At 41.7% G+C, this 13992-nt stretch overlaps 1 protein-coding gene across 1 annotated transcript in view; it reads right to left on the reverse strand.

The window, feature by feature from the left end:
• Window positions 1–8766, reverse strand: part of PSMD1 (proteasome 26S subunit, non-ATPase 1) — an 86413-nt gene extending 77647 nt beyond the window's left edge. The window contains exons 1-5 of the mRNA XM_061148524.1: window positions 8605–8766; window positions 4355–4398; window positions 3654–3727; window positions 3297–3466; window positions 77–282 (exon numbers count right to left, since the gene is read on the reverse strand). Coding sequence (XP_061004507.1) covers window positions 77–282; window positions 3297–3466; window positions 3654–3727; window positions 4355–4398; window positions 8605–8620 — 510 coding nt within the window. The 5' untranslated portion in view covers window positions 8621–8766. The remainder of the gene's footprint in view (window positions 1–76; window positions 283–3296; window positions 3467–3653; window positions 3728–4354; window positions 4399–8604) is intronic.
• Window positions 8767–13992: the final 5226 nt, after the last annotated feature.

The raw sequence follows: 13992 nt of genomic DNA on the forward strand, positions 1-13992 counted from the left end.
ACAATTTTCAGTTTTAATAATTTGCTCTGCTGATTCTTCATCAATAACAATCTCTAAAGTCGCACCCTCTACCTACCGACTCAAGTATAGTCTTCTCAAAGACATCCAGTCTTCGTGTCTCCAGAGCAATGCCGATAGCTTGCTTATACTTGTGATCATCTAGACATCTTTGAAACATTTTATTCACAATGCCTTCCAATCTCTGGTCAATTGGTTTTTTTTCTCCTTCGGGCAAATCTGCATTTTCCACACATTGTTTGGTGTAGTGATCAATGCACTTTGCTATAGGGAAAATAAAATAACTGATTACCTTGTAATTGGGCTGATACTACTAGAAAGGACAATACCTACATTTGTCACCATGAAAACCTATGGGATGACTGTAGAGTAATAAGTAAATTTCAAATTTTTTAAATGCTAGAAGTTATACCTTCAAACAATAGTTCCCTTCGTAACAGTTACACTAATTCCATAAGTTGACATTATTTAAAACATTTCTATCTTGTTACTGTACTTCGACCAAAATTACATTATTCAACTTGGCCAAGCTGCTTATTTTACAGAGTTGGCTACAAATAGCTGACTGTTTCACTTTTCAAAAAACAAACACTTGCCGTCAAGAATATTAAAAACCTATTGTAGCAATTATCACGTGGCAATAAATTATCAGTCTTCACATTAATGAAATTATTAGCTCCTTGAGAGTAGAGCCTGCCTTAATCATCTTTGTAGAATAATGGTGAAATGACCTGAAAGGTGCCACTGGTCCTAAAGGCAATCCCAAAGATTTCCAAAACCCTTTCCAGCAATCAGTTAAAACATTCACTGCCTCAATGTGAGGTAGGGTGAACATTTCTCACGTATTTCCCCTCTTCCCCAAACAGAGAGTATGAAAATTCATGCAGTGGTGCACATGCACAATTTGGCTTTCACATTTCACAATGATTTGGATGAAAGGGAAGGAAGTATCATGTTTACAACTTACACTACTTTACCATCATACCATAAACTTGTTAAGAGCAACCAAAAAGGGAAATTACCCTAAGACTTCTTCCACCTTCGTAAGGAAGATAGCCACTCAAGCTAAATGAGATATATAACAGTTGTCCTCTCTATAACTCACTGGCTTGTCACTCTCCTTTTCAAAGAGGAAGGTACAAGGAAAAGATTAATGAGTTGCAAACTATAGCCTTAGCAAACAGAAACAACTGAACGAGCATGAAGAACTGCTGGTCGACTACACGGCCCACGTCAATGGGGCTACATTCAGGGGAAGCAGAACCCTTTTCTAAACTGGAATATACCAGGTTCAGGATCCATCCAGGAAGAATTAGACAGGTTCAGGTACAGTTAGAAGAACAAAGTGGCAGTCACAACGAAGACCTTAAACAATTTTCATTGCAGAAAATCTTCACCAGGCCCCAACAGGAGCTTTTTGAACCAAATGTAGTTGCGAGGAAACATTACCCCTGTCTCACCAGAGAGGAATCTCAGATTTAATAATGGAGGAAGAAAAATGTTACCTCCTAAGTTTCAAATGAGACTCATGCTCTCACTTACCAGGTATATACTAACTGTAGCCTCATTTCTAGCTAAAGTCTTCTTATAATTGGGAGAAAATTTTTAACCTTGGGTTTTCTGAGTGTACTGCTTACGACACTTATTTAAGGTCCTAGGAAGGTGTTCCTAAATTCTAATTTATGTACTTTTCACAGATCTCACTGACATTATGAAAAAAAAAAAAAAAAAAATCCATTCTAATAGTCCCAAGAAAACTAGAAGGGTGAACCCCATTTCTACTTAAAGAAAAGCAAACAGAACTGGTCTACCAGTCAACAATCACCTCTTATAAGCTGTGATTAAGATGATACACAGGAAGGAATCTACCACCTCATGGACCAACTGTCTTGATTAAAATCATCATTTGTAAAATGGTAACACAGCAAGCACCTGCAGATCACTGCTGAAAAAAATTATCAACATTCATCAAAATAAATCCTTCAAATAAAAGAAAAGATAAAAGTATTTAACTCCCCATTCCTAACAATGCAGGGGAAGTGCTCTGGTTTCAAATGATATGGTCTATTCTTTAAAATAATCTGTTCTTTCCACAGGATTCACAGATGAAAACTCCAGTTTAATGAATCCCCAACAACAATAAAGCTTGAAACATCCTCTCACCATATAGCAAAAAATTTTAAAATGTGAACACAAAATCTTACTACAAATTTCAGGGACATTTGAAAAGTACCCCTTTGGACTGCCTAGTGCAGCATTTCCCAATTTCTCAAAGAGAATACCAATTTTCTCCCTTTAAGAGCTCAGGGGAATAATGCAGATCTCCTCTTAATCAGGAATTCAAAAAACTATCTATACTATACACACTTGCAGAAAACACTCTTGGGCTATCTGTTATTATAAACTAAAGCTTGATATTCATAAAGACATGTCTGAAGGGTTCACAATCTCTTCTTTCATCTATTAGAGCAAGTGTTTTCAAACATTTTTAAAGCTACAAAAGCTCTGAACAAAATCTTACAAAGCTGATTCAACTTATAAGATGGAGAACCCAGAGGCTTGCCTGTGTGCTACCCTCTCACTTCAAAAATACAGAAACAAATAAGACAACGGTTACTAGTAGAAACAATATGGATTTCGTACGGATTAAGCCTAGGTTTTAAATTCTGACCCTCCTATTTAATAACAATGTGTCTTTATCATCTTAAAACCCAAGTTTTCTCATCTATACAACAGGGTGAGCTCCCCTTTCACATGGAAGCTGTGGAATAAACCATGATATGAAGAATGACCAGGACAGTGCCTAGCACAATGGAAATACTGAATAACGTTTTCCTGTGCTAGAAACAGTTCTATAAATTGCTATCATTTAATTTCTGTTATTCACAATAACCTGATTTAATTTTTTTGTATAAGTGTATGCTCACTGGAAAAGAGATGACTATAACCACTGAGATAACTAACTTTGCCTTAAGTCAGCTGTTCCTGAATAATTTCTTAGACTCACTCTTAAAATATTTTGTGAGGTGAGTGCTTTCATTAATAATTACTGTTATTGATGTTACTGTTCATTATGATAAAAAATAACAGCACAAAATTCTAAGGCAGATCTAAAAACTCAGTCTGCATAAGATTATTATAGAAAGATTACGAACTTTCAATTAAAATGAAATGTGGCAACATCAAAGAGTAATTCGGCGGGGGGGGGGGAATGCTGTATGTAGGAGAGCAAGAAAGAGGCCAACAAGATAAAGCCTTACTAGATGGAAGATAATTACCTATAATAGTTTCCACATATTCAGAGTTATCATTGACATTGAAGAGGTCACCTGCTCCAAGTGCATAATTCAGAGACTCCTCAAAAGCCCCCAGGTGATAAAATACTTTAGATGCCACTAAGGCCGCAAACTGCCGACTCCGGAAACCTTCATCTTCATACAAAACTTCTCTGAAAGAAATTAGGAAGTATAGGCCTAGTTCAAACTGTGGTTCTCTTTAAAAATTCCAAATCTATATACTCAAGTCACAATTTAGTGGCAGCAAATTGCTAAATGAATTAATAAACCACAAGACCCACATCCATGGATAATTAAGGTTGATCTACTTTATTCCAATTAATAGAAATAAATTCTTACATTTTGTCTACAGACTCAGAAATTTCTGCCCAGAAGTCATTGACGACTGCATTCAATTTGTGTAGTGCAAATTCCTGTAGAAGATAAAACCGAAATTCAATTTTGAGACAGGCTTATCACTGTATTTCCTTAAAAAAAAAAAAAGCTTCAAATCAATGGCCAAATTCTAAGTCTTATTTACTAAAAGTTTTAATCTATGACAAATATAAAAGTTTACCAACCAACTTCTCTTGGGCTTACATACTTCCTTTCTGTTTTCAATCATAGAACATGAGACTAGCCATATAATGTCATTCCTTATCATACTGAAGATTTTTCTTCTTTGACAGTATGTGTAAGATTGACTCTAGGTTGCTGATTTGGATATAAATGAATTCAGGTGCCTGGAGCCAACTAAAATATATTTCAAATTTTTGTCATATGAAAAAAATTTTAAAATATGTGATTTCTGTTGATATAGAAAATTGGAGGGGGGCAGTTTCCAGGTACCATACTGAGATTTATTTCCCTCAGCTTTGCTAAACTCTAGGGAAAACCAACTGCTGTTGCCAAAACCCTGTCTTCTGGGTCTAGGTTTCAATGACTGGTTATAGGCTGGGTACAATGGCTATTTTAAATGATGGAATATACACAAATATCAATATAGCCAAACAGTTTCAAAGTACAAATATTAAGCGCGGTTAATTTTCTTCAACTCATACCTTAAGCTGTGGTTCTTCTTCATCCAGAAGAGAAATAATTCCAGCTACAAGACAAAAAAGTAGACTGTGATTAGTTTAGTTGCTCAGTTGTGTCCGATTCTTGTGACCTGATAAGACTGTAGCCCGCCAGGCTCCTCTATCCATGGGATTTCCCAAGAAAAAATACTGAAGTGGGTTGCCATTTCCTTCTCCAGGGGATCTTCCAAACCCAAGGATCGAACTGGGGTTTCCTGCATTGCAGGCAGATTCTTTATCAACTAAGCCACCAGGGAGGCTATATATTGTGATTATGAAATATATATGCTAAAATAAACTAATGCTTAATGAAAAATATATCACAGTTGGAAAATAATAGGTTTTGAGGGGTGACTTCATTACAGGAACGATTATTTTTCTTTAAAACCAAAAAGTTTATATTTCTTTCCTTTTTTTTTCATTTATTTTTATTAGTTGGAGGCTAATTACTTTACAATATTGTAGTGGTTTTTGTCATACATTGACATGAATCAGCCATGGATTTACATGTATTCCCCATCCCGATCCCCCCTCCCATCTTTAAAACCAAAAAGTTTATATTTCAAAGTTCAAGAGTTAACTATGTTATCAAACTCTCACAATACCACATATATCACATTATGTGCCTAATTCAACAGTTTTCAAAGTATGGCTCCTGGATCAATTGGTACAAGCATTACCTGGGAACTTGTTAAAAATAAAAATTCTTGGCCCCATTACATATCTAGTGAATCAAAAATTGTGGGGATGGGGTCCAGTAATGGGGCCACAAGCCTTCCTTGCAATACTGATATTCATTATAGTTTAAGAATCACTGGCCTAATTGACTGACCAAAATGAGAAATTTCCCTTCACAATTTTAGAATAAAATTATTCACACAAAATAAACCAAAAGTCATAAAATTATTTACAGAAGCAGGAATATTTAGTTGTCAACTCAACAAAGAAAAATAATTTGACTATTTCAAGATGCTTATATTAAGGCACTTCTGTTGTATCACAAGATTGCTAAATGATGAGCAATCTCACTTGTTCTGACATCAGTTACTGAAGCAAAGCAATCCCCACGTGAGCCTGAGGTGGTGGCACCAACAGTGGAGAGTAGAGGAAATAACTGTTCTCTCCCAAAAATGCATCCTGAAATACAGTCACATATCAAAGGGATTATTAAGGAAAAAAAAAAAGTGAGAAATTACTGTCCTTGAACCATAAAGGAAACTAAACTGGCTGATACAAAAAGTGTCAAGGCAACTTTCCTTAGTAGATATAGCCATTTCCAAGTGGTAAGTGTAGGTTTGCCAAACAGCTTCAGCAGTCTTTAGACAGTCATATAGGAAAAGACACAAAATTCAGCAAAGGAAACTATGCCATGGTTCTAGTTAGAGCATATTACTAATCTAAAACTTTAAATGCAGATAAAAGGAACTTCTTGGTGCTGTAGGTTGGTATAACAAACCCAGAACAGAGAAGCTGAATTGAAAGCATGAAGAGAAAACAGATTAAAGAAGGCAATGTGGGGTGTGGGGGGAGATTGGAAACTAATGACAGTGAAAAGCTGATAGAGAAGAGTGCCTTAAATCTGGAACAGATGGCAGACAGCAGAATGCTTTATCAAAATACTAAAAATGCTACCCATCCCCTTATCAACAATCAATGGTATACCTGAACTGCTTTTACCAAAAGACGTGATGGATTCTTGTACACTCACCTGTTTGGTTTCACTTATGACTAATGCGTTACATGGTTGTCCTGGCTTAGAAGTGCAGCCATTGTCCATGGAACACAATGAAATCAAATACCTACACTTCATACACAAATATTTCCCATCTTAAAAACAGGAGAACTCACCTTTAGATGGGGAATGGGTGCACCTGGGGAGTGGGAAAGGTTTCAGGATGCTAAAAAATCTCCTGTGCCATAATATGGAGTCATCAAGTACTATCTAAGTTGCTGTATCAACTTATAGCATTATTTAAAATAGCATATTATTCATAAACATGAAGCTATGCTCCAGAAGACACAGCTTGAAAGTTGAAACAGCTGCCTCAAGGAATTTCATTCTCGTCTCTCCCTCTTAATAACCCCCTATCTCTCTCTCTCTACTCCCTTTCACAGCCAAAACTCTTGAAAAACTTAACAGTACACGCTGACCTTTTATTCACCACTGTGTTTGTAGCGTCCTGCAAGTGCCTAGACCATAAATGAACAAATAAACTGACTAATCCGAACTGCAACCTGTTAGCTTCTCTTTAGCACCAGGGACAGATCCTAAACCACAGCCAGCCAAAGAACAGGAAATCAGGTGACAAAAGGTTTGGAGCAGAAGCTGATTAAGTAATCCTGTAAATGTAACCAATCAGAGTAACAAATAGGTGCTATTCTACCATCACAGAGTCTCAGAGCAGGACTTCAAAAATCATCAGGTTTAAATTCTATTAAGTTCCATACAAGTGTTTTCTATTTAGCCTCTCCTCCTACTCTAGTGACTGATTTATTGATTAGTTAACTGATTTCTTCATTCAACATACACTTCTGAAATTCTGCCATCTGTTTGGCAGTTGTTCTAATTATGAAAGGTTTCCCGCCCAAAATTCTACCACAGACAGAAAGACAGTAGTCAGGTAAATAAACAAAGTAATTACAGGACTGTAATGAAGGAAGGGGACGGATGAGGGGGAGAGACCCAGCATGTTTTAATAGGATGATCAGGGAAGACTAAAATTTGATCAGAAACTAAGGACCGAGAAGCTAAGGGAAAACTTGAGGAAGAAGAGTTTAGAAAGGGAGAAGATAATGTGATAGGGCCTGTAGGAAAGAAACTGACATACACATTCAAGGAACAGAAAGGCCAGTATGATTATGTAAAACCGAAGAAAAGAGTAGTACAAGAAAAAGCAGGAATCAAATCATGTAGGTCTTTAAACTTGTATTTTATTATAAACACAATAGAGAGCACTGAAGGATTTTAAGCAGAAAAACATTATGTGATTAAAGTTTAAGAAAGAATACTCTGGCTACAAGAAGAATAAACTATATGGAGGTAATATTGGAAAAACAGAATCTTAGGGCTCTCAAAGCAACCCAGGCAAGAGATGAAGGTGCTCTGGGCTAAGAAGATGAATCTGAAAAACAATGAGTCTTACATTTACAAGTGGTAAGAAATTTAACGCTAATTTTATCATTACAGAATTCTGACTGGAAAAGCTTTTACTTATACTGAACTAAAACAAAAGTCTAATTCTGCGTGCTGGTGGCATTTCAAGTGTAAAATTATGCCTTCCAGGGTCTCCGTCAATTTATGCAATCCTCATAAACACAAGTTCCTTAAAAGTACAAGTCACTGTCTTCTGATCATCAGTTTGTTTACAACAAAACACTTGAGGGACAAGTGTAGAGTAAAACAAGACGAGAAAAAGGTCTGTGAGCCGGCAAAAAAAAAAAAAAGGCACCAAGACTGTGGACAACTTTGTGCAGATCGACCTGTAGTGAGGGGCTTAAAAATCTTCACTTTAAACCTGACTTCAGAGCTGATTCCCGCTGCAAACCTCATTCCACGAATCCACGCGCGCAAGGGTTAAGTGGGGGAAACCTGCCCGCACACCCAAGAGTTCCTTCTTAAAGGTAGCAGAGTTACCGTACAGCCAGCCTCAAAACCATAGGCTGATTCTCAGTACACAGGAAAAGTTCTCGGGGTGCCTTAATTAAAATACCCTTGGAATAGACTCAGAAACGACCTGCCCCAGCCCTCGTTTAATTTACATTTCACTCCAAAGAAGACAAGAGCTGGGTCAGGTCGGGAAGTACTGTGTAGCATGGGCTGCCTTACCGTCCGGCTGCACAGGGGGGACCATCCCACCCTAACCACCCGCGAGAAAGGGCTGGGATCGGACGGCCCCACACGCTCAACTTCGGGAGGGAGGGAATTAAGGAAAAGCCGTCGGGGTCGAAGACCCGCCCGGGAAGCCCCTCGGGTCCGGGCACCGGTCAGGGGGAGTGGCTGGGGAGGGACGACGAGCCGGTCCACCCCAGCGCGATTTTTCCCCCAGAGCAGAAGGTGGTCGCGGGTCCCCCCCTCGGAGAGGCCGGGCCGCACAGCCAGCTCCCGCCCGGAGGTGGGCTTTGGACAGCGAGGCGCGCGGCGCCTCCGCCGGGAGGTGCCCAGTCACCGGCCCTGACTCAGCTAAAAGCCGGCGTGGCGGCTCCTCCCTGGCGGCGCCGGCTGCGACCCCACTCACCGGCCGAAGTGATCATGGCTGCGCCCCGCACTCGCCCGCCCGCTCGCTCGCCGCTCCGGCCACGCCGTGTATCTGTCAGCTCAGGGCCCGCTCGCTTCGCCGCGCCTCCTGGCTCCCCCCGGGTGCCCTGCTCAAGTCAGTCGCCTCCTCAGGCCGCCGGCTCGCTTCTCACCCAGGACCCTGCCCGCCCCAGAGCTGCCCGCGACTCCGCCTGCCGCCCGGCGCGAATTCTGCCCCCTGGGTCTGTGTCTCCCCGGGCCGCCGCTGCCGCACCGCCTCGCGCGGGATGGGGGTGCACGAAGAGCTCCATGGTCTTCTCTAACCCTCCTCGAGGCCACAGCTCCCGCGGGGACTGTAACCCGCGTCCGCACCTGGGGTCAGGCTTCAGAATAGCCACCCCTAGAAAAAGGACCCCACCGTCACCCGCCATTGCTGAGAAAAGGGAGGTTGAGGGGGAGGCTCTCGCGATGTTCACAACGCCACCTGCTGTCTGGGCGGTCTCCCTGCAGCGCCCCCCAGCCAAACCTTTGGGGGTCTGGGTAGGGCCAAGAGCACTTTCTTAGAAAAGTGATTTTCAAAATTTTTAAAAAGTGGAGCCCAGCTTCAAAAGAAATCCTCACATTAGTGCTCTATTATCGTATCACAGTGAACCCCTAGGTAATTACTGGTTTTTCATAAAGTTGAACAAGGAAGGTTTTAATTTACATTTGGAGTAGTGAATATTGTAAATGATTTAAAAATCAGAAGTATACAAAGATATACAGTAAAAAGTGTCCCAAAGGAAAAAAAAAATGTCATTATTGCCTTCCATCTGCCCAGTTCCTCTCACCCGCCATAGCGGAGGGTTCCTGTTTTTTAGTATATCCAATTTGAAATGGCAGTTGTGATTGCCGTCTGCAGTTTTATTCCAGCTTTAATAGACAATTTACTTCAATAGTCAGTACTGAGAAAATCTTGACAAACATGAGTGACAAATGGTGGCATTTTAAAGCCTTTAGCCTCGCACTATCAAGCTACTCTTCAACTGGATAGTGATTATTAAAGCTTATTTCTGAGGCCTTTTCAAAACAATTTAACCTAGTTACACAAACCAATGTTTCTCAGTTGAAATAAAATTTGATTGATGACATACTTGAATGTCATCAACTAAAAAAAATTAGTATTCTTAAAGCTGTATGTTAAAATATATTAAATATAATTATTAAACACTTTTGAAGAATTAAAAGGCACTGCCCTCAGAAGTGTGCATGAAAAACAAACAGGCTGAGTGTTTGGAAGTATTATTTTACAGAGGTACTCTGACTGATCACTCACATAAAGACTCTTGTGTGCCCCCAAATCCTAAAAGAATCAGATACAAACGCTAACAGGTAGTGGAAATGAGTGAAGTGAAGCAAGTCTAATGTAAGAAAACACCAGCTCAGCAGGATACTGCATGGAAACTGATAATCGTGTGTGTGTGTGGTAGTGGTGGGGGCAGTAGAGTGTAGTGGTGACTGTGACAAAATGAAGAATGAGGCCCGTTTTAGGGCTTTCCTGATAGCTCAGTGGGTAAAGAATCCACCTGGAATACAGGAGACACAGGAGATACAGGTTCAATCTCTGGAGGTTTCCTCCTTCAAGATCCCCTGGAGGAGGAAAATGGCAACCCGCTCCAGTATTCTTGCCTGAAAACTCCCATGGACAGAGGAGCCTGGCAAGCTACAATCCAAAGGGTCGCAAAGAATTGGACTGAGCGATTGCGAATGCATGCCCGCCCCATTTAAAGAGAACAGTGCTGCGATGAACATTGGGGTGCACGTGTCTCTTTCAGTGTTCATCGCAGCACTGTTTATAATAACCAGGACATGGAAGCAACCTAGATGCTCATCAGCAGATGAATGGATAAGGAAGCTGTGCTACATATACACCATGGAATATTACTCAGCCGTTAAAAAGAATTCATTTGAACCAATTCTAATGAGATGGATGAAACTGGAGCCCATTATACAGAGTGAAGTAAGCCAGAAAGATAAAGAACATTACAGCATACTAACACATGTATATGGAATTTAGAAAGATGGTAACGACAACCCTATATGCAAAACAGAAAAAGAGACACAGATGTACAGAACAGACTTTTGAACTCTGTGGGAGAAGGTGAGGGTGGGATGTTTTGAAAGAACAGCATGTATATTATCTATGGTGAAACAGGTCACCAGCCCAGGTGGGATGCATGAGACAAGTGCTCGAGCCTGGTGCACTGGGAAGACCCAGAGGAATCGGGTGGAGAGGGAGGTGGGAGGGGGGATCGGGATGGGGAATACGTGTAAATCTATTGCTGATTCATGTCAATGTATGACAAAACCCACTGAAAAAATAAATAAATTAAAAAAAAAAAAATAAAGAGAACAGTGGCTGCTCGCTCCTACTGTGGTGGTCTGCCAAGATGCGGGCTTATGATTTTTTTTCCAAGAAAAGCCGGAAATCAGAATTTTTTGTGAAATCCTTGAAATTTTTAAAGTTGGTAACTTGGGTGAAATGGGTGAAGAGGGTGGAAAGGTACAAACTTCTATTTATAAGAAAAATAAATTTCCCCTCTTCTTTCTTGGCTGCAGCAGCTCCCAACAGCCTTGACTTCCTGCTCACCATCTCACAATTCTGCGGGCGGTTCTTCACAGCCAGCCTGGAGCACCACTCAAAAAAAGGAAGACAGGGACTCTCTCCTCCAAGCTCCTCCAGGACTTTCACCGAACCCTGCCTAGCCTCCACCTGCATGCCCCACTCCTCCGCCCCGTGGGCCCCACTCCTGCCATCCTGAGCAGCTGTGCAGCCATGTACCTTGTCTCTGACCTTCCTTCTACCTTCAAGGCCTTCTTCCCCTCACATCCAGCTAACCAGACTTGTCCTGAGTTCCAGTCAAGCCACACCTCCTCCAGGAAGCCTTCCTTGACCACCCTACGATGTGTCCCCTTACAGCCTTTACCCCACACAGCTATAATCACATCTCCAACTAGACAAGGAACTACTCGAGGGCGCAGCCACATCTTATTCATCTCAGTGTCTCTTGTGGTAACTAGCACAGGGTCACGCACATAATAGATGATCAATACATGTTTCTTAGACCAATGGCACAAGGCTAGAACTCAGACCTATGTCTTAGAAACCCCTGCCTCTCCAAGACTAAAATGATTTCTTTTCAGAGGACAAAGCAAGACCACAGAAAGGATTCTTACCCAGTGCTCTGTTCATAAAACAACAATCTCCCTCCAGATTTAGGGGTAACACAAAAGATCTCAAAGCCCCAACGAGGTCAACTGTGGTCTAACGCACGTATGGGCTGGGCCGGGGTCTCTGTCAGAGTGAAGGGAGGAAAGCATGATTCTGATTTTTCTTTGTAGATATACCCACCTTGGGGCTTCCCCGAAGCTCAGTGGGTAAAGAATCCGCCTCCAATGCAGGAGATCCCGGTTCGATCCCTGGGTTGGGAAGATCCCCTGGAGAAGGGAAAGGCTACCCACATTCCAGTATTCTGGCCTGGAGAATTCCATGGACTATCCATGGGGTCGCAAAGAGTCCGACATGACCGAGCGACTTTCACTTTCACTTTCATACCGACCCTGAGCAGGATTCAAGTCCGAAGCGTAGCGGGAGCATCTCCGTGGCCCGCGCAGCGCCCTCTTGTGGTTGCAGCGCCTCCCAGAAGGCGGAGAAAGTGGGAAGGGGCGAGCTCTCCAAAGCGAGCACCTTCTATCCGCTGCCCCACCTTCCCCTACGCCCCCGCCCAGTCCGTAAGCCTTCTGGCATTTAAATCCTGCGTCTTCGGAGAGCTCGGTCCTCCTGTGAAGAACTGGATTTGATTGCTTTCCACACCCCCGCTACTTTTTTTTTTTGTTTTTTTTGAAAAAATTTTTTGTTTTGGCCTCCGTTTGGCATGCGGGATCCTAGTTCCCCAACCAGGGATGGAAGCCCTGCCCCCTTTACTGGAAGCCCTGGGCCTTTTAAAAAAATTATTGATTAACTGATTGATTTTTACAAAGGTATTTTAAGCGAATTGTATCTACTTATTTATTTTTGGCCTTGTCACCCGGCATGCGGGATCTTTGTTCTCCCACCAGGGATTTAAAACAAACAAACAACACCAAACTACACCATCCATTCCAATCAAGGGCAGGGGCAGAACTCAAGGGACAGCTCCTCTACTTAGAGGTATTAGACACATATGCTTAAACGTTGTCCGATGACTGAATTGAGTGTCGGTATTTAAATTTCAACGAAATAAAATTTTAATTTAATTTAAAATCAGTTCCTGGGTTGCACTAGCCACATTTCAAGTGGCCCCCTGGGGCTGCCAAAGACAAGTGCTGGTGGCTGATGTGAGGGTGGCAGACCCACTTTTCTTTTCTTTTTTTAAAAATTTATTTAATTGGAGGCTAATTACTTTACAAAATTGTAGTGGTTTTTGCCATACATTGACAGGAATCAGCCATGCGTGTACATGTGTTCCCAATCCTGAACCCCCTCCCACCTCCCTCCCCATCCCATCCCTCAGGGTCATCCCAGTGCACCAGCCCTGAGCACCCTGTCTCATGCATGGAACCTGGACTGGTGATCTATTTCACATATAATAATATACATGTTTCAATGCTATTCTTTCAAATCATCCCACCTTCGCCTTCCCCCACAGAGTCCAAAAGTCTGTTCTTTACATCTGTGTCTCTTTTGCTATCTCGAATATAGGGTCATCGTTACCATCTTTCTAAATTCCATATATATGTGTTAATATACTGTATTGGTGTTTTTCTTTCTGACTTACTTCACTCTGCATTATAGGCTCCAGTTTCATCTACCTCATTAGAACTGATTCAAATGCATTATTTTTAATGGCTGAGTAATATTCTGTTGTGTATATGTACCATAGCTTTCTTATCCATTCGTCTGCCAGTGGACATGTAGGTTGCTTCCATGTCCTGGCTATTGTAAACAGTGCTGCAATGAACATTGGGTACATGTCAGACCCACTTTTCATGGGAGTGATCTTGATCTCCACAGAGGTGATGAGCTCAGAAAGCAAAGGCAAATATTCAGAAGACTGCCTGTGCACGTGTCCTTTCCCTGGCTCTGCCTCTCTGTCTCTTTCTGTGTCCCTCTCTCTGTCTTTCTCCTTCCCTTCCTCATGCTTTCTCCCTCCCTCCTACCTTCTTTCTCTGTCTCTCTCCCTCTCTCCTTCCTTTCCTCTCTCTTTCTGCCTTTCTCCTTTCTCCCTCTTTTCCAGCCCTGTGTCTTTAATCACTGGACTGCCAGGGATCGCTTTCTGAGCTGCCGAGTGATAAGGTACAAAGTGATAAGATGCCGCTGTCGGTCCCAGGACACCAGGGATCAGATTCCTGTTGCACAGTAGTTCTGCTA

The sequence above is a fragment of the Dama dama genome, chromosome 8 (genome assembly GCF_033118175.1).
Source record: "Dama dama isolate Ldn47 chromosome 8, ASM3311817v1, whole genome shotgun sequence".
Taxonomy (NCBI): Eukaryota; Metazoa; Chordata; class Mammalia; order Artiodactyla; family Cervidae; genus Dama; species Dama dama.